A 19,575-nucleotide genomic window follows, 5' to 3' on the forward strand; every position below is an offset into this window, starting at 1 on the left:
AAGCGCTCATCACATGCAAATGCATGTTAATGAGGCTATTATCTATTCCTCCATGCCCCAAGCAGGTATTAATTTTGGAGGAGCCCAAAAAGTGTACAGAAAAGCAGAAAATACTGCTTTTCTGTACTTCCTCCAACTTAATATTGTGGCGATATTAAGTCGGAGGAACTGAAAAATTAGAAATGTCCAAAAATAATGTGGAAAAAAAAAAGTATGCCAGCAATCAGGTTAGGAAAATGGATGCTCTAAAACTGAGCGTCTGTTTTCCTAATCGGCTGATAGCCACCTCTCCTGGGCGCCTGCTGCTGAGGAGGCGCTAGGGCTTGCAATTTCCCCTAGTGCCTCCTTTTTACCATGGCAGCCCATTTGTATTTTGCATTGGGCGCTCTGGAGAGCTGGCTTGGTGCGCATTAAGGGAGTTGGCACCCAATCATGAGCGCTTCTTTAACACGAGGCCTGTAAGTGCACATAATCCAGGTAAATGTGCTTTTGAAAATTGCTGGGCTAGTATGTTATATTTACATTTTCCTGTAAAAATTACCCTGTTTGTATCTAATATTTTATTCCCAGATATGCAGAAGGATGTAAGACAATGCAAGGCACATTGTAAAAGCAATTAAGGAGACTCTATTAAAGAGGTATAAACCTCTCCAAAATAGATGTGTTGAACAAATCGATGGAGCAAGAAAAATCTTTCATAGGTTCATTGAATTTGTTTATAAAAACCGTTTTAAAGAAATACAAAGTAGACTCACAAAATTTGCTTTGGATTTTTGAAAAATTAGCTTCAGATTCCATCAAACTGGCAAATTCGTTTTCAGAGTTTTCAAACATCTAAGGTGAATTTTCCAACCTCCTTTGACTTTCCCAGATTCTCTCCATATTTATTTAATTACATTTATAAATCACTTTACTGATTAAGAAATCTCTCAAAGCAATGAACAATCATAAAATAGAATAAAAATAGAGAAAATAACACATAAACAATTCAAACTCAACATATATGGCCCACCTCTGTGTTACCTAAAAATTTTCTCCACCCACAGATCTTGTCACAACCAAATGGATACAGGGATTTCCTCCACTAGGGCAGTACAGGACTTTAAGGCAGGGCAAAGTGAGGTCTTCCACCTGACCAGCCACCTCCTCCTTGGGTTGAGTACACAGGTTCTAGTGGGCGGCAAGACTTTGGCTGGAACTGGAGTCAAGCTGGGTCTGAAAGCAAGTTAGCTATTGGCGCAAGGCAGGCACAGGAATCAGAGATAAAGCTGGAATCGGAGGCACATGCTGGAACCAGAGGCAGGAAGGGACTGGAGACAAGGCCTGGGACTGGTGACAGGGACTGGAACTGGGAGCAAGGGAGTGGAGAGAGACAAGGGCTGGAACTGAAGGGCCACAAAGAGCAGGGGCCATGGGCAGGACAAGAAAAGGACTGGACAGGAACACAAGAATAAGGCAAAGAATATATAACACAGGCAAACAGGAAACTAATGCAAAGTAAGGTACATACAAGATAAATGACAGACAAGGAGGCCTAAATAGGCCACAAGGCAAGGCAGAGTGAGACTAGTAGGACAAGGAGGCCGCAGGTCAAGACAGGAAGGCTGAGGAGGCTACAAGGCAAGGAGAAACAAGAAGGCCACAGGGGCCATGCAGTAGCAAGGCAAGGCAAGTGGGCCAATGCAAGGAGCCGAGGCAACTTGATGAAGAGGCCCCAAGTTATGGGAGAGGCAGGGCTAAATAGGGCTGGCCTTGCTGTTATGGGAACATCGAGGAGGTGGCTAGAGCAGGAGAAAGCATGGCTTCGTGAGGACCTCTGTTGGCAGGGAGACTGCCTAGCAGCCAGAATAATTACAGATCTTTAAACATTAAAAGTTGTAATCATCAACCATGTTTTTAGTTTTTTCTGGAATTTTAGCAAATCTCTCTCCTCCCTCAACTTCAAAGGGAGCATATTTCATCATGCTGGTAAGTTGTGGAAAAAGATCTATTTTGCATGCATACATGGCGAAACACTCTGGCTGATGGTAACTGGAGTAGATGTCTTCTGTTAGATCTTAAATTCTTCCCAGACTCAAGCCAGCATATTTGATTTCTTATGTGAGGAGGGCCAATACCTCTCAACATTTCAAAAGCCATCACCAGACATTTAAATTTGCAATGTGCCACAATTGGAAGCCAGTGTATTTTTAAGAGCAAAGGTGTTGCTGACATCTATCTTGAACTTCCATTGACAATGCGTGCTGCTGTATTCTGAATCAGGTACTGTAATCCCAAGTAAATAGCATAAAAATAGTCTACCTGGACAAGCACCAATGCATATGTCACCATCTTCAATGCCTTATACTTCAAAAATTGTTTCAATTGCCTTCCCATCTCCAATCCGATATACATATTTGGGTAGATTTTCAAAAGCCTACGGGCGAAAATCCCGGGCCTTGCACGCTGGGCGAATTTTCAAAAAGGCCTGGCCATACGCGTAAACCACAGTAGGCGCACAACTGCTAGGCCTCTTCAAAGGGGCAAGCCAGTGGCTGGTGTTGCGTCCGTCGATGCTTGACGCCCTCACTCCGCCCTCTTTACCTCTGTGGCGACTCCCTCCCGGGTCTGATGGACGATTAGCTGCCGCGGCGTCTTCTTGCCGTCTCCCTCCGGTGTCCCCGGACCGGCACGACGCTGCGGATTCACCATGTTCCTGATGACGTAGGGTGCGCACGTGCGCTCCGATTGATGTACCAGCAAGGGCGCGAACCTCGGGGGCGTCCCCCTGAGTTGATGTCATCTGCTTCCAATATAAAAAGTCTCAGTATTCGCTAACGAATCGAGTTAGCAAGGGGATTGCTTCGGCTTTACTCCCAAGCTACTCTGCCTCCTCGGACTTACAAGGGGTACCCGCTCCTCGGGGGCCTCGCTCTCATTTCTTTATTTCAGATTGCAGATAGGAACCGGTACTCGCTCCTCGAGGGCCCATGCTCCTGAACACTCTGAAGATTCTGTACTACCTGGAAGCTATCGCAGACACAGACATTTGTGAGTTATCATCGCTCTCTCAGAGCTTTCCCTGGAACCAGGTACTCGCTTCTCGAGGGCCTAACCCGTTCCAGCTCCTGAGCTTCCTAAAGACCTTATGTGAATTTTGTCATCCAGTTCTGGCTATGAACACAGCAAACCCTGTCTAATCACTATCTATAGTTTCTCTACAGCTCAACCCTGGGATCACTGTTCCAGTACCTGAGGGACTTCAGCTCTGCCGGGCATATCAGCTCACTACTGCCACCTCTGGTAGTTCTACTAACCTGTCTAATAAAAGAATTATCTATGTCTGTCTCCATACCCAAGCCTAGCCGGTGGTCCCTCTCAGGATATCCTCCTGGGGGCGCAGTCATCTGCCATCGGCCCAAGGATCCACCTGTCTACATTCCTCTACAGCTGAGTGCCCTTTCCAAGCACTCCACTGGTAACAAATTGCCACCCCTTCTCCATCAGGAGTCTCAAGCAACAGATTCATAACAGATTGCTACTCCGCAGTCTAAACCCTAACAGATTGTTTACTACTCCCTTTACAGGAACTGAGCATATCAGATTGCTAACTCCACCTTCCGCAGGAGCCAAAGCATAACAGATTGCTAACTCCTCCCTTCTTGAGGAGTAGATCATAAAAGTTTGTTAACTCCTCCCTTCTTGAGGAGTAATACCTAACAGATTGCTAACGCCTCCCTTCCACAGGAGCCAAAGCATAACATGCTAACTCCTCCCTTCTTGAGGAGTAGAGCACAACAGCCGGGTCTGGGAGGGGAGGGCCAAGGCAAGGTATGGGCTGGGATAGTGCCATTGAACGCTGTCCCGAAGACTTGCCCAACTATCTTCAGCCTGGGGACCTGAAGTAAGTTCTAAAACAAACAAAAAAAAAGTTAGGGGTTAGGGGGTGGGGAGGAGAGGAGAGGGGAAGAGGGAGAGAGTTTAGGTAGGGGGGGTAGGGAAGTTCCCTCCCAGTCTGCTCCTTAATTGGAGCGGACTGGGGAAGGCCCAAATGCGTTGCTGTGCAGGGTTTGCAGAAATTCTCCCCCCCCCCTTGCGTGTGCCGCCCGCACATACGCATGCAGATTATAAAATCTGTCGCGCATGTGCACATGGCCATCAGATTTTATAACATGTGCGCGCATGTTATAAAATCAGCGCGTCCATGTGTGCACGTGCATGAACGTTTTAAAATCTACCCCATTCTTTCAAATCTGAGTCAATTATGACTCCCAACAATCTTACTTCCTTTTTTGGTGATAGTGTAATTCCCCCCAAACATGGCCAACTCCTAATATTTCCAGCCCTAAATTATATCAGGTCTGTCTTACTGGGGTTTAAAACCAACCTATTTCATCTCAACTACTCTCCTCTAGCCTGCAATCAGTTATTCACCCAAATAATAGTTTCCTCCCTATCCTGGCCTATTGGAGTTACCAACTGGATATCATCTGCATATATATACGGTATATGCTGTAAACCCAAAAGAACACAATAAATTACCTAATAGGACTAAAAAAACCCCAAACATTAAAAAGCAGTGGGGACAGATTTGCCCTAAATGTGTGAGCATTTAAAAGTTCTGGCAAACTCCAGCTGGGCTGAAATTTAAATAATTTGACCTCGACTAGTTTGTACATCCTAACCGACAAACATATTTGAGCTTGAGTCTGTAACAAACATGAATAGTTTTTAAAAAAATATTTTAACAGTGCTTCTAAAATGTCCCTTTTTTTGCCTTGTATCTTAGTAGCCTCTTATTCTATCAAACAAGAATTAAGTGGATTTGGTGTTCGGGTACTGCCAATAGGCATAGAAATACTCCACATAGGTGTTTTCCCTAGTTAGATCACTTGCCTTCTGGGGATGGCTGAACATGTAGAGACTTCTGTGCATCTATGACATCATTATATCCATAATCAGTGATCTTTAATACAAAACGTCCATCTACTACACAGTTTCGAGACTTGAGACGTCCATGGGGGAAATCCCGATGATGTAAATATTTCATGCCCTTGGGGGAAAAAGCAACATATTTTAAAGACTGTTGAGCTGTTCTCTTTTGTCTGTCAGCTGTATAAACCTTCCCAAGAAACCTGAGGTGACTCTCAGAGGAAAGCTGTGGGAGAGCGCTGGATTGGATTTACCGAATGATCAAAGTGCGTATTCCTTTAAAGATTCAAGTACAGTTCTCACCTTAGAGGAACCTCCATTTACCTTGAGAAGTAAGGATGTGCATTTGATTAACCCATTATGTCCCAAACTTTTTAAAAGCTATCCTCTAAATGGGACACTAGGACATAATGGGTTAAAATGCATGACACAGCCAAACTGAGAAAGTCCATTTTCAGCTCTTTGCCAATGGAACAAATTGAAAGAATGCCTTGCCACCAAATACTCAAAATTTTCAAGTACTTTTAGTTCTTTTTTTTTTTTTTTTTTAATGGCATCTCTGCGCCCTCCAGGCTCCCACTGCCACTTCTCAGGGTTTCCTGAGGACTCCCAGGCCTCTCCAAGCCCCTTCAAACGCTCTACCACCCAGAAATGAGTCAGGGCTTCCCTAGTCCCCAGTTACCCCTTCTGTGGAGGTCTTGTAGGAAGAAAGGGGTGGGAGCAATCCCTACTCCCTCCTGTCCTGCCATATCTCTTTAAAAATGATGCCAGCCATCCTGAGACTGGCTCCAAAGTGAATTCAAAATGGCACTGGTCTCAGGGCTGGCCGGCACCATTTTCTTGTATGGCCCTACAAACATGGGCTGACAAAAAAATGGCTGCAGTCAACCATAAGATTGGCACCATTTTGATGTCACTTTGGTACCATTCTCAGGGCTGGCTGGTGCCATTTTTAAAGAGAAACAGTGGGGCAGATGTGAGTGGGGATTGCTACTACCATTTTTTTCTGTAAAAGGTAAATGCAGGTCGGGGATGTCCTGGGCCCTTGACTCATTTCTGAGGGACAGATGTGGGGGAGGTGAGGAGGGTCTTGGTAGGTCTTGGCTAGGCTTGACTCAGTCCAGCTGGGTTGGCCCATTGACATTACCATGCCAATGCTCTTGATAAAAGTTAACTACACCTCTTAAGTTACCTTTTTTTGGCTTACAACAAATCGTGGAGGATATTTTTTTACATGATTTGTGGTAAGCCATTATAACTGTGACGGGGGCTTTGCTCATCACTAATACAATCCCCAGTATTTTTCCATTATTAGGCAATGGGAGAGGGGTTTTACATTTTTTAAGCCTCCCCTTGACAAAACCCCACCTTTTTAGGGGATAGGCTTCTTGCGGTATATAATCCCTTGGAGCATGCTCAGTTCTTAAGAGGGTTAGGCAAGGCTGTAAGAGCCAGAAGGAAGGAGAGACCCACAGAGGGTTGGAGATAGAGATTCCCCCAGAACCTCAAGAAAGAAGCAGTTGGAGAAGTAAAATTGGAGGACAGAAGCTGGCAAGCCCATCAGGATCCCAAAACCAGTGATTTTTGGAGTTTGTGGACTTTGAGAAGATTTTGAGGTTTTTGGAGTCTTGGGACCAGGACTCAGAGATTTGAAGAAGACTTTTGGAAAGATTGATTTATTTATTATTTATAACTTTTTTTATACCGAAGTTCAGGTAACAGAATTACTTATCACTCCGGTTTACATTATAACAAGTAGAAAACAATGACAACATATGTCTTACAATGAACAAGGGAGTGAACAACTTGGATAATATAACATAACATAACTAGGAACAGTAGCAGTATGCACTATTAGAGCGAAACTAGCGCATGGGGAGGGAGGTTTGCTAATGGGGGGGAGGGGGAAGGAAGGTTGTTCGTGGAGGGGGGGAGGAGGGGGAAATTTCTTATTGATGAGTAAAAACATGAGGTTCTGGACGTCAACAGTATGAAAACAGTCTATGGGAGCTGTGGAAGACTAAGTAAGTTAAGGGAATGCTTGACCGAATAGCCATGTCTTGAGTCTTTTTTTGAACGTGTTGGGGCAATGTATCAGCCTTAGCTCCGGAGGAAGCAGATTCCACTGTTTGGGGTCTGCTGTGGATAGAGCTCTTTTACTTAAAGATGTTTTCATGGGAGGTGCATGTAGAGTTCCTCTTTGTGCTAATCTTAGCGGTCGGGAAGAGGTGTGAAGCTGAAGAGGGATTCTGAGGTCCAGTGGAGTGTTGTTGAATATGGCTTTGTGGGTGATTGATAGAAGTTTAAACAGGATTCAAGATTTGACTGGGAGCCAGTGGAGCTTCTTTAGAATTGGTGTTATATGATCTCTTTTGTTGGATTTAGTGAGACACCTTGCTGTAGCGTTCTGTAACAGTTGAAGAGGCTTTAGGGTGTAGACTGGGAGACCGAGAAGCAGTGAATTACAGTAGTCCATTTTCGAGAAGATGATGGATTGTAACACTGACCTGAAATCGTGAAAATGAAGGAGGGGTCGAAGCCTTTTTAGAACTTGGAGTTTGTAGTAGCACTCTTTAACCATAGTGTTGATGAAATCAGAAAAGCTCAAATGGTTATCCATGACCACCCCAAGGTTTCTGACCCGTGGGGAGAGAACTAGGAGCGGCGTAAGGTGAGAGCTATTCAATGGAAGGTGAGAGCTATTCAATGGAAGGGTGCCATCTTGAGTGATCAGGAGGAATTCTGTCTTGTCAGTATTGAGTATCAGGTTAAGGTTAGACAGGAGTTTGTTAATGGAGAGGAGGCAGGAGTTCCAAAAAAGTACGGTCTTTTGAAGTGATTCGGTGATAGGAATAAGGATTTGGACATCATCTGAATATAAGTAATGGGTTAACTTTAGATTGGAAAGGAGATGACAAAGCGGGAGAAGATAGATATTGAATAACGTAGGGGATAGCGAAGAGCCTTGAGGGACCCCTAATGTGGAACTGAACGGTGGTGACTCTTTGCTATTGATCTTAACTTTGTAGTATCTGTTCTGGAGGAAAGATTTGAACCAGTTTAGAGCATTGTTTTTGATGCCAATCTCGGATAGTCTTTCGATGAGATAATCATGGTTGACCGTGTCAAAGGTGGCCGAAAGATCAAGGAGGATGAGCAAGCAGGGATGTTTGTTTTCTAGATTCATGAGAATGTTGTCTGACAGAGATAAAAGAAGAGTTTCGGTACTGCGGGATTTGCAAAAGCCTAATTGAGCCGGGGAGAGGATGTTGTTATTTTCAAGAAATTCAGAGCTGTTTGTTGACTATTCTTTCCAGGATTTTGGCAATGATCGGAAGATTAGCAATCGGGCGGAAATTTGCTGGGTTATCTGTAGAGAGATTTGTTTTTTTTAATAAGGGTTTTAAGATGGCAAGTTTGAGGGGGTCAGGGACCAGGCCCTGTGATAGAGAGGCGTTGATGATCTGGGTGATAGGCTTAGCGACGTCTTTAGCGCAGGTTATGAGAAGGTTAGCTGGAATTGCATCAAGAGGGTGTGAGGATGGCTTGAGTTTCTTTAAAAGGTTTTCAATCTCTAAAGAAGATGTAAGCTCGAAATCCTCTAAGCGGGCCGTTTGTGGCGAGAAGGCTGAGGAAAGTTGAGGATATATCGGGCTGAGTAGTAGATTAGGAGAGCATGAATGATGTTGGGTAGGAACTTTATTGCTTGTACGGGAGGCGAGTAGGTTTGTTATTTTATTTTTGAAGTATGTGGCAAGTTCAGAAGCTTTAGTGGCAGCTTTGTCATCTGGGATCGTTGAAGAAGGTGGTTTGGTGAGAGATGAGACCAGGGAAAAGAGGGCTTTTGGGTCGTGGATGAAGTGATTGATTTTTTGAGAGTAGAAGTCTCTTTTTGTCTGAAGAATGTCGATCCTGTATTTGTGCATGAGTGATTTAAAGGCCGATAAGTTAGATGAGGAGGGGTTTTTTGATTGATTAGTCTAGAGTGAAGGGAACCTCACCCCCCCCCACCCCCCCCCCCACCCCCCCAATACCCCAACAGACTGGTCAAGTTTATTTTTGCCCAATCAACTAGAAAAGCAAGGGTGAAGAGATTTGTATATTAGATTTATTTGAAGAAGAGTTTTATATACCGTTATTCGGAAAGCCATCTTTTTCTTGTAGTAGAGCCAACTAAGAAGACAGGTTGGACTCTTTTTCTTGTAGTAGAGCCAACTAAGAAGACAGGTTGGACTCTTGTATTGGAGACATCTGAACAGAGTTGGATTTGGATTACAAATTGAGAGCTTTTGACCCATGGTTTGGAATTTTTGCTATGGATAATGGTATAAGGAACATGGACAATAAAACCATTTTTTCAGTGTGACTATTGGTTGATGCTGATTTTTTGAGATATTAGACTGGATGCTGTTTTTATAAGTCACAGTAAATAATTTATTTTGAACACCACTTTTGGCATCCTTGCTTTTATTTTGGTGACTGTGCCAGGGATCCTGGAGATTAACTTCTCCACCCCCCCACCACCACCCTCATCCAGACTCAGAATGGTGTTGCACTACAAGATAGGGGCCGGCTACCTAATATTAAGGAGCTGTTTAATATGCTTTTGTAAGAACTTCAGCAACTTAAAATATTCTCAGCATTAAGCTATATTTTGTATTAATGGTAATGTAAGCATATGTAATACCTTTAACATGCATTAACATCATTTTAGCATGCCAAAACAGTTATTGAATGCACATTAAGGGGTAGATTTTAGAAATCTGCACCCGCGCGTACTTTTGTTCGCGCGATTTTAATAGATACGCGCTGTATCCATTAAAATCCGGGGTCACCGGAAAGGTAGTCGGAAGAGTGAGCTCTGCGGCTCCCTTCTGTTTTCCCCCCTATAATCGGCTGAAAAGGTGGCGATTTTGTTCGAGCCTTTCTGGAGGGGCTTCTCACATCTCAATGCCCCTGATACAGAGTTGTGAAATGCCGGGTGTCGCGGGAGTGGGTAACAGGCACAACACGCATCGGATCTTCACCTCGTGAAGCCAAAATGGCGGCCGCCCGACAAAAGTATAATAAATAAGCTCCCTGACTGCAGGGGCGATTCTGGGGCAAGTCAGTTGTGCAGAGTGGAAAAGGTCAGTGAGGAGGCTGGACTGTTTTGGGAGCGCTGGGGCAGCAAGCGATCGGGACTGAGGCGGAGAGGGGCTCAGACCGCAGAGCAAGATCCTTATAAAAGCCACATGGCAAGATGGCGGCTCTCTAATCGCGTTCTCATTAAGGATATCTGGGTCCTGATTTGATGCCTAGGAAATCTCAATTCCAGAGGGGTTTGCCGAGCCGGAGCACAATTTTGAGGATAAAACCTCAGTGTGTGAAGGCAGTACAGCGAGCACTGCTCCCTATCTTCTCTCTGGCAATTCTACTACATACCGGCATGCCTGCTGATTCTCCTGCATGTCACTGCGGACTGCTTAGATCCACCAGCGCTCCTTGCCTGACGGCTGTATAACAAGCCCTTCCATTTCTCCCTATCACCAACTTTTACAGCATAAGCGGATATTACTGCGGATTTTACTGACTATAGCTGCAAGACGATCAGCCCCTCCAGCGCAGATAAATTGTGCACTCTGGTACAGCCTAGCGTGGGGCAAACGCGGAATGCACCATCGGAGTTCTCGGGCTTGTACTGAGCGAGGGATTCCTGCAGCCAAAATGGCTACCAATGCAGAGAATATGAAGCAACTCACTTCAGTGTCGGAGGATGTCTTACTGCAAATCTCGTCCCGGGTTTCGGGAGCACTGGATGAGAGGCTCATCAGACTGCAGACTATGATGGATGATATAAAGGGGACTTTGGAGGGGCAGGCCAAGCAGATGGATAGCGTGGAGCAAAGGATCAGTAATCAGGATGATCGGCTGGAAACTGCAGAACGACAGGTCCAACTTCTCACGGAGCAGCAGGCCATACTCCTGACTCGGATCGATGATCAGAAACTGTAAAAGAATCCGAGCTGTATCATCTTATAGAGGACTGGCTCCCTAATCACCTGGGCCTGACATCTTTGGTAGGCCAGTTGCGCTGCGAGCGAGCCCATCGGATAGGCCCTCCTCAGGACAGGATAATAGGCCGCGACCGGTCATGGCGCGTATCCTGAACTGGTTGCATAAGGTGCAGCTGATGCGTGAGTGTCGAAAACATCAAGTGATAGAATATGAAGGGAACCGCATTTTGCTCTTTAATGATTTCTCAACGGCTGTTGCCGCGCAACGAAGAGCAATGGCGCCTACGTGTACTGAATTGCATAAGAGAGACATCTCGTTCGCATTGCTTTATCTGGCCAAGCTGAGGATACACCATGATAACAAAACTCTCTTCTTTCTGAAACCTGATGATGCCACAGCATTCCTGGCGACCTTGGCTCTGGCGGTGCCCTCTGGACCGGGGGTAGCCGAGTAACTTTCAACTACAAGGGAGATCTGCCATGGCTAGGTTGTTCTTGACGAACAGTGGGAAATAAGCACCTAGGGACCACTTATTGCCAGCGTTGGTTTGGAGCCAGTGTTATTGCTTCTTCGACATTCTATCCAGTACCTTACTCAATGTTTGAGTTGTATTGATTCGCCAGTGACTTTCTGGAAGATTGACTCCCAGAGGGGACTCGTGACACCAGAGCGTCGAAATTCCAGCCTTTTGTTTTAGTTTCCAAGAGTTACAAAGTTATAATGTAATGGTTTACACTTGTGATTTCAATCCTATATTTCAATGTTACTGGGGGGGGGGGGGGGGGGGGGGGGGCGGAGGAGAGCCTCGACATGCCTCGGATACGGTGGTATGTTGGAGCCCTGAGCCTTCTAAGGTTGCAAATCACGAGCCGTGAGTGTGAATGGATGGATATCTGGTATGTATGGTGTGCATGGTGTGTATGGGGGTGGATGTTGGGGACTGGGGTGAGACAGAAGGAATCCCTAGGAGAAGTGCATGTATTCTTGGATGGGGAGCAGTCTATACGGGACAATGCCGTAATGGGGTCCACGATATTTTCATATGATCCCGGAGGCTCAGGCTGGGGAGCCAAGGGATTCTTAACAATGACACTTTCTTTGGAAAACTCACTGGGGCTGGGTCTGTAGGACTCTAGTGATATGGCTGCAGTAAAATTTATTATCCCAGGACAAGCAGGATGCTAGTCCTCACATATGGGTGACATCGGTAATGGAGCCCTATGTACGGAAAACTTCTGTAAAAGTTTCTATGAAACTTTTGACTGGCACCAGAGTGCCTACTGAGCATGCCCAGCATGTCATGATATTCCCTGCCACAGGGGTCTCCCTTTAGTCTTCTTTTTTCCGCGAAGCAATTAGCCTCGCGGTTATCAGGAGTCCTGTGGGATTCTCCACATATTTTCCTTACGGAAAGCTTTAAAAAACTTCAAACGCAGAGGGTCTCCCTTAGTTTGATCATCGCGGTGAGTTTTTCCCGTTCTCGCGGTTCCGTGCCGTTTTTTGACTAAAAACAAAATTTACCTGAGCCTTAGGCCGTCGACGGCTGCCCGGCCACAAAATGGCTACAGGTTTTAAAAAATGTCCGAAATGCGCGAGAAATATGTCTATTACAGACCCTCACCAAGACTGTGTACTTTGCCTTGGTGAAGGTCATGATGTAAAAAATTGTCCCTTATGCGCTACGATGACCTCGAAAGGTCGACGTCTACGGATGGACAAGATGGAGCAATTATTCAAAATTCAACTGATTACTGCTCCATCTACTTCCACACAATCGTCTCCGGCTGGGGCGATTAGGAAAGTAGTCTTGAAGAAACGTCACTCCGGTGACTCGGGAGACGCTCCTTTTTCCTCCCCCTCACCATCGTCCAGAGCGTCCACATCGAGTAGCGAAAAAGGGCGCGAAAAAGATAAACATCGCCATCGGCATCGCAGGCCGCAACCAGCAACCATCGCTCCGATACCCGGTGAGCCATCGGCGGAAGACGGGGCACCGAGTAAGAAAGCCCGGCTCCAAAGTAAGGCTTCCGAGCCACCGACAGGCCAACCCTCGCCGATTCCGGCGGAAGGAATCGTACCTCCTCAGGGCCCTGAGGTCGTACTACTGTCGCCACCACCGCCTCCCCCCATGGGTGCTCTGTTCACATCATCCATGCGGGCGGAACTTGACAGTTACATACGTCAAGCGGTTAAGGATGCCTTTATCGAGGCGATGCCACGGCCTGCCACTCCGGTTCTGCCATCGACACCGGTCATAGGAGGATCTCCGGTTCCATCACCGATTCCTTCACTACCGATGCCAAGGAAATCACCGCTCTCCTCGATGGCGCCGATTCCATTGCCGGTTCTACCTAGGCCGCAGCCACCGGATTCAGCATTGCCGATTCCCCGAGTACCATCGATTCCACCACGGCCATCGATCCCGATGGCACCTTCGATGCCTTCTCAAGAGTCCATTTTTCAACCATTGATGGACAAACTGGACTCATTAATACATTGCTTCTCATCTCTACCACATCCTATAGATGTAGATGACAGTCAAGAGCCAATACCAGGTCCTTCGGGTGTCCCACCACCCCTCAGACCTCAGACTCCACTTTCTGAAATGCCAACTAAGCCTACTAGGCCGTTGGAGCTCCCTCTGGATGATAGTGACGAAGAATTCTCCTCGGATGAAGACCTCCTTTCTGAGCCTTCTCCCCCAGAAGATAGAAGAAAGTCACCACCGGAGGATCTCTCTTTCTCCAACTTTATTAAGGAGATGTCTCAAACAATTCCCTTTTCTCTCATCTCTGAAGTGGACAGCAGACAAAAAACCTTGGAGGTGCTTCAATTCGTAGACCCTCCCAAGGAAATTCTTGCTATTCCTGTTCATGAAGTTTTACAAGAACTTATGTACAGGATATGGGAACACCCTGGGTCGGTGGCAGCTGTTAATAAGCGGGCGGATGCCACTTACCTAGTACAACCCATCCCGGGGTTCCAAAAAACTCAACTACCGCATCAGTCAGTGGTGGTCGAGTCGGCCCAAAAGAAGGCCAAAAGATTAAAGCAACATGCCTCCATACCTCCTGGAAAGGATAATAGGTTCTTGGACAATCTTGGTCGAAAAATCTTCCAAGCTGCTATGCTGGTAGCTAGAATAAATTCATACCAGCTTTTTATGAACCAGTACCAGCGTGACCTATGGAAGCAAGTTGAATCCCTGTCTCAGCAGTTACCTGACCATCTTCAGGAAGGTTTTCAAAACCTAGTACATAAGGGCCTAGAGGCGGGGAAACACGAGGTTCGGGCCACGTATGATTCATTCGAGACAACCTCCAGATTGTCTGCAGCTGGAATAACAGCGAGAAGATGGGCCTGGCTTAAATCTTCAGAGCTGAGACCAGAGGTACAGGAGCGCTTGGCGGACCTGCCCTGCTTAGGGGAGAACCTCTTTGGCGATAAGGTCAAGGAGGCAGTAGCCACCATCAAGGACCATACAGAAACCCTCAAACAGCTTTCTCAGCTGCCACAAGAGGTACATCAACCTTCTAGGAGGCCTCCAAGAAGGGAACAAAGAAAGCCATATTACCGCCCTAGGCGGTATTATCCGCCAGTAGCCAGGCCCAGACAACAAAGACCTGCTCAACGGCCTCAGCCTCGCCAAAGACCTGCTAGGCCTCAACAACCTCCGCCTGCGGCGTCCACTTCCGGATTTTGAAGTTCAACCAGAGGGCATGAGTCATTATCAAAATCCCTATCCACAAGTACCGGTTGGAGGCCGAGTTGCTCACCATCTTCAAACTTGGACCTCCATCACTACAGACCAATGGGTACTCTCAATCATATCTCAGGGGTACCACTTGGACTTCCTCACTGTACCAAAAGACAATCCCCCTATTCCGTCTTGGACAGTGTCTCATCATTACACAATCCTGCAAGCAGAATTATCTACCCTCCTGACTGCCAGGGCCATCGAAAGAGTTCCCAGGCCTCAGTGGGGCACAGGATTCTACTCCCGATATTTCCTCATTCCAAAGAAAACCGGGGGTCTACGTCCTATCCTGGACCTAAGAAATCTCAACAAATTTTTAAAGAAGGAAAAATTCAGGATGGTGTCCTTAGGCACCATGCTACCTCTTCTTCAAAAAGGAGATTGGCTCTGCTCTCTGGATCTTCAAGACGCTTACGCTCACATTCCCATATTTCCACCTCATCGACAGTTCCTACGATTTCTGGTACAAGGTCAACACTTCCAATACAGGGTGCTACCTTTCGGCCTTGCCTCAGCACCTCGAGTGTTCACAAAGTGTCTAGCAGTAGCGGTGGCACATCTTCACAAGCAACAAGTACATGTGTTCCCCTACTTGGACGATTGGCTCATCAAGAGTCATACACAGAGCGGAGCTGTCACTTCTCTCCATCTCACAATAAGATTGCTTCACTCCTTGGGATTTCTCATCAATTACGACAAATCCCAGCTCACACCATCTCACCAGTTGCAGTTCATAGGTGCAGATCTCAACACCATCACAGCAAAGGCTTTTCTTCCGAAAGACCGGGCTCAATCGCTCGTTCTCCTAGTACATTCTATTCGCAATCAATATACAGTCACAGCTCATCAGTGCCTCATCCTACTCGGACACATGGCCTCAACAGTTCACGTCACTCCCATGGCCAGACTGACCATGCGACTAATGCAATGGACACTCAAATCTCAATGGATTCAAGCCATTCAACCACTGTCCACTCACATCCAGATAACACCAGAGCTGAAGTATTCCCTTCTCTGGTGGACATCACCACTCAACTTGCTCAAAGGCCTACCTTTTCAACAACCAGTTTCACAAGTGACTTTAACTACAGATGCGTCCACCTTGGGATGGGGAGCGCACATTGCTCATCTGAAAACACAGGGCAAGTGGACAAAGCAAGAAGCTTCCTTTCAGATAAATTTCCTGGAGCTTCGAGCTATACGCTATGCTCTATATGCATTCAAGGACTGCCTTTCACACAAGACTGTTCTGATCCAAACGGACAATACAGTAGCCATGTGGTACATCAACAAACAGGGTGGTACGGGCTCGTACCTCCTTTGCCAGGAAGCGGCTCAAATATGGGACTGGGCCCTAGCACACTCAATTCTACTACGGGCCACCTACCTAGCAGGCATCCACAACACAGTAGCGGATCGCCTCAGCCGTCACTTTCAACCACACGAGTGGTCCCTCGACCCAGCGTTAGCAATCAAGATATTTCAACGCTGGGGTCAACCAACAATAGATCTCTTTGCGTCACATCTGAACTACAAAGTGAACAATTACTGCTCTCTCCTCTTCCGGCAGAACAGCTTACCAAAGGACGCGTTTGCCCGCCATTGGAACTCAGGCCTGTTATACGCGTATCCACCAATACCGCTCATAACCAAAACCTTAGTAAAGCTACAACAGGACAAGGGGACAATGATACTCATAGCCCCATATTGGCCTCGACAAGTATGGTTCCCCACACTGCTAGATCTCTCAGTCAGGGATCCAATTCGCCTGGGAGTAGCTCCCAATCTCATAACTCAGGAACAGGGTCAGTTGCGCCATCCCAACCTTCAATCCCTGTCCCTGACAGCATGGATGTTGAAAGCCTGATCTTACAACCATTCAACCTTTCAACTAGTATATCTCAGGTACTAATAGCTGCACGTAAACCCTCCACTAGAAAGAATTACTCCTACAAATGGAAAAGGTTTACTTTATGGTGCACTCAGAAAGATTTAGATCCTTTCACTTGCCCCACTACCTCGCTACTAGATTACCTTTACCATCTCTCAGACTCTGGTCTTAAGACGTCATCGGTAAGGGTACACTTAAGTGCAATCTCAGCTTATCATAACAAGCTAGGAGATGCATCGATCTCCACGCAGCCTCTCGTCAGTAAATTCATGAGAGGCCTAACTCACATTAAACCTCCAGTTCATTCCCCAAGCATTCAATGGGACCTGAACGTAGTTTTAACCAAGCTTATGCGTTCTCCATTTGAACCCATAAATACCTGTGACCTTAAATTCCTTACTTGGAAAACGGTATTTCTCATAGCCATTACATCAGCTAGAAGGGTCAGTGAACTACAAGCACTAGTAACTTACGAACCCTTCACGAAGTTCCTTCATGACAGAGTAGTCCTCCGTACACATCCAAAATTCCTTCCTAAGGTTGTCACGGAATTTCATTTGAACCAAACCATAGTTTTACCTACATTCTTTCCTAGGCCTCACTCTCACCAGGGAGAGAGAGCCTTACACACTTTGGATTGTAAGCGTGCGTTATCTTTCTATTTAAACCGCACTGCAGCCCAAAGAAAATCAAATCAGCTGTTTGTGTCCTATGATCCAAACAAACCAGGTAAAGCAGTGGGTAAGCATACTCTGTCAACCTGGCTAGCAGATTGCATACAATTTTGTTATGAAAAAGCAGGCCTTACTCTCCAAGGGCGAGTAAACGCACATTCAGTCAGAGCAATGTCAACCTCAGTAGCACACCTTCGTTCTGTACCTATTCTGGACATTTGTAAAGCAGCAACATGGAGTTCTCTTCACACCTTTGCAGCTCACTACTGTCTAGACAAAGAGGGAAGACAAGATTCAGCATATGGACAATCCGTCTTAAAGAACTTGTTTCCAGTTTAATCCCAACTCCTTCTACATCCAACCTGCTGTGATTTCGACTGATTCATTTCAATAACAATACCTTACGGTCATTTCAGCACAAAATGAATCAGCCTCTAGCTTGCTAATCACCCATATGTGAGGACTAGCATCCTGCTTGTCCTGGGATAAAGCAAAATTGCTTACCTTGTAATAGGTGTTATCCCAGGACAGCAGGATGTAGTCCTCACGAAACCCACCCGCCACCCCGCGGAGTTGGGTCCGATACGTTTTATTGTTTTATTTTTGGCTAACGCTATTTGCTACAAACAAAGACTAAAGGGAGACCCCTGTGGCAGGGAATATCATGACATGCTGGGCATGCTCAGTAGGCACTCTGGTGCCAGTCAAAAGTTTCATAGAAACTTTTACAGAAGTTTTCCGTACATAGGGCTCCATTACCGATGTCACCCATATGTGAGGACTACATCCTGCTGTCCTGGGATAACACCTATTACAAGGTAAGCAATTTTGCTTTTCTCTTAATGCAGATGGCATTCATTCCCCCATCAAAAGAAAGAAGCTCTTGATGGCGTTTAAGCGCATGAATGCGCAGGTGATGTTCCTCCAGGAAACCCATCTATCAGCAGGTGAGCATGCTAAGCTGAAAAGAGACTGGGTGGGACAATGTTTTTTCTCTTCCTATACTTCGCGGAGACGAGGTGTTGCAATACTAATTCATAAACAACTGCCTTTCCAATCGGAGAGGGTATGGCAGGACCCAGAAGGCCGTTACATCATTGTCCAGGGATTGTGTAACCAGCAAAAAGTGATTCTCTGTAATGTATATGCACCAAATGTTTATACTCATGATTTTTTCACACACTTGAGGGGGATGTTGGGGGAATTTTCAGACTGTGCAATGTTGGTGGGGGGAGATTTCAATTATGTGGCTAATAAGCAAGAGGATTGTCGACCACCTAAGTCTGTAGAGCCTGGAGATACTCAAAAGGGCCCCAATTTTTTGTGCCAAGAGTTGTGCCTATTAGATATCTGGCGGACTTTGCACCCTGGGGAACGGGATTACACCTTTTTTCCCATCCACATGGGTCATATTCTTGCCTGGACTATTTTTTGATTTTGGACTTCCTGTTCCCCAAAATATCGACAGCCACCATAGGAATGATAGCCTTGTCCGATCACGCTCCGGTATCAGTCATTGTTACTTTGGGATACACCCCAAAGCCTCCCTTTTCATGGTGTATGCCCCCTGGTCTACTCCTGGACAAGGAATTCTCATGTTTCCTTAAGGAACGATGGGAGGAATATCTCCTCTTAAACTCGAGTCCAGATGTAGCGTCCGGGACTCTCTGGGAAGCGGGAAAAGCGGTGATGCGCGGGCACATTATCGTGTACGTTGCCACTCAGAATAAGTACTTAACCTTACTGCAGCATTGAAAGCCGCCCAACTACGACATATACAGGCGATGTCTGAGACTAGTAAACGGGAGGCAGAGGGTATTCGTGAAATGTTGCAAACACTTGTACACCAGAGAGCGTCTAAATCTTTGAGATATTATCAGTTTCAGATGTATCGCTATGGTAATAGACCCAGTAAGTTGTTAGCTAGTCTAGTCCGAGCGGCCCTAAATCTTTTATCACCAGTATTAAAGACCAAGCTGGGGTGTGCCACGTCACCGCACAGAAGATAGCAGACCGTTTTCACGAGTACTGTAGTAAGTTATACGGGATAAGCCCAGTAATGAAGAAATGAGGGAAGATTTTTTTCATAATTTGCCTTGGCCTCGGTTTACTGAGGACCAACAGATCATGTTAAATAAGCCAATAGTAAACGCAGAAATACACACGGTCATACACGGTTTGAAGCCAGGTAAGACGGCGGGGCCGGATGGATTAGGACCCAAATTCTACAAGATCCTAAAATTTCCTGTGCTGCCGGTGTTGAGGCAGTACTACAATGGTTTGCTTCAAGGACCGCCTGTTAATCCCACAGAAAATCAATCTACTATAGTTCTATTGCTGAAACC

The 19,575-nt window shown here is 46.1% G+C and overlaps 1 protein-coding gene across 1 annotated transcript in view; it reads right to left on the reverse strand.

Annotated features, from left to right (window-relative positions):
- Positions 1 to 19,575, reverse strand: part of LOC115092343 (retinal guanylyl cyclase 2-like) — a 175,926-nt gene that overhangs the window by 85,352 nt on the left and 70,999 nt on the right. The window contains exon 9 of the mRNA XM_029603144.1: positions 4,872 to 5,032. Coding sequence (XP_029459004.1) covers positions 4,872 to 5,032 — 161 coding nt within the window. The remainder of the gene's footprint in view (positions 1 to 4,871; positions 5,033 to 19,575) is intronic.

This window comes from Rhinatrema bivittatum, chromosome 5, assembly GCF_901001135.1.
Source record: "Rhinatrema bivittatum chromosome 5, aRhiBiv1.1, whole genome shotgun sequence".
Classification (NCBI taxonomy): domain Eukaryota; kingdom Metazoa; phylum Chordata; class Amphibia; order Gymnophiona; family Rhinatrematidae; genus Rhinatrema; species Rhinatrema bivittatum.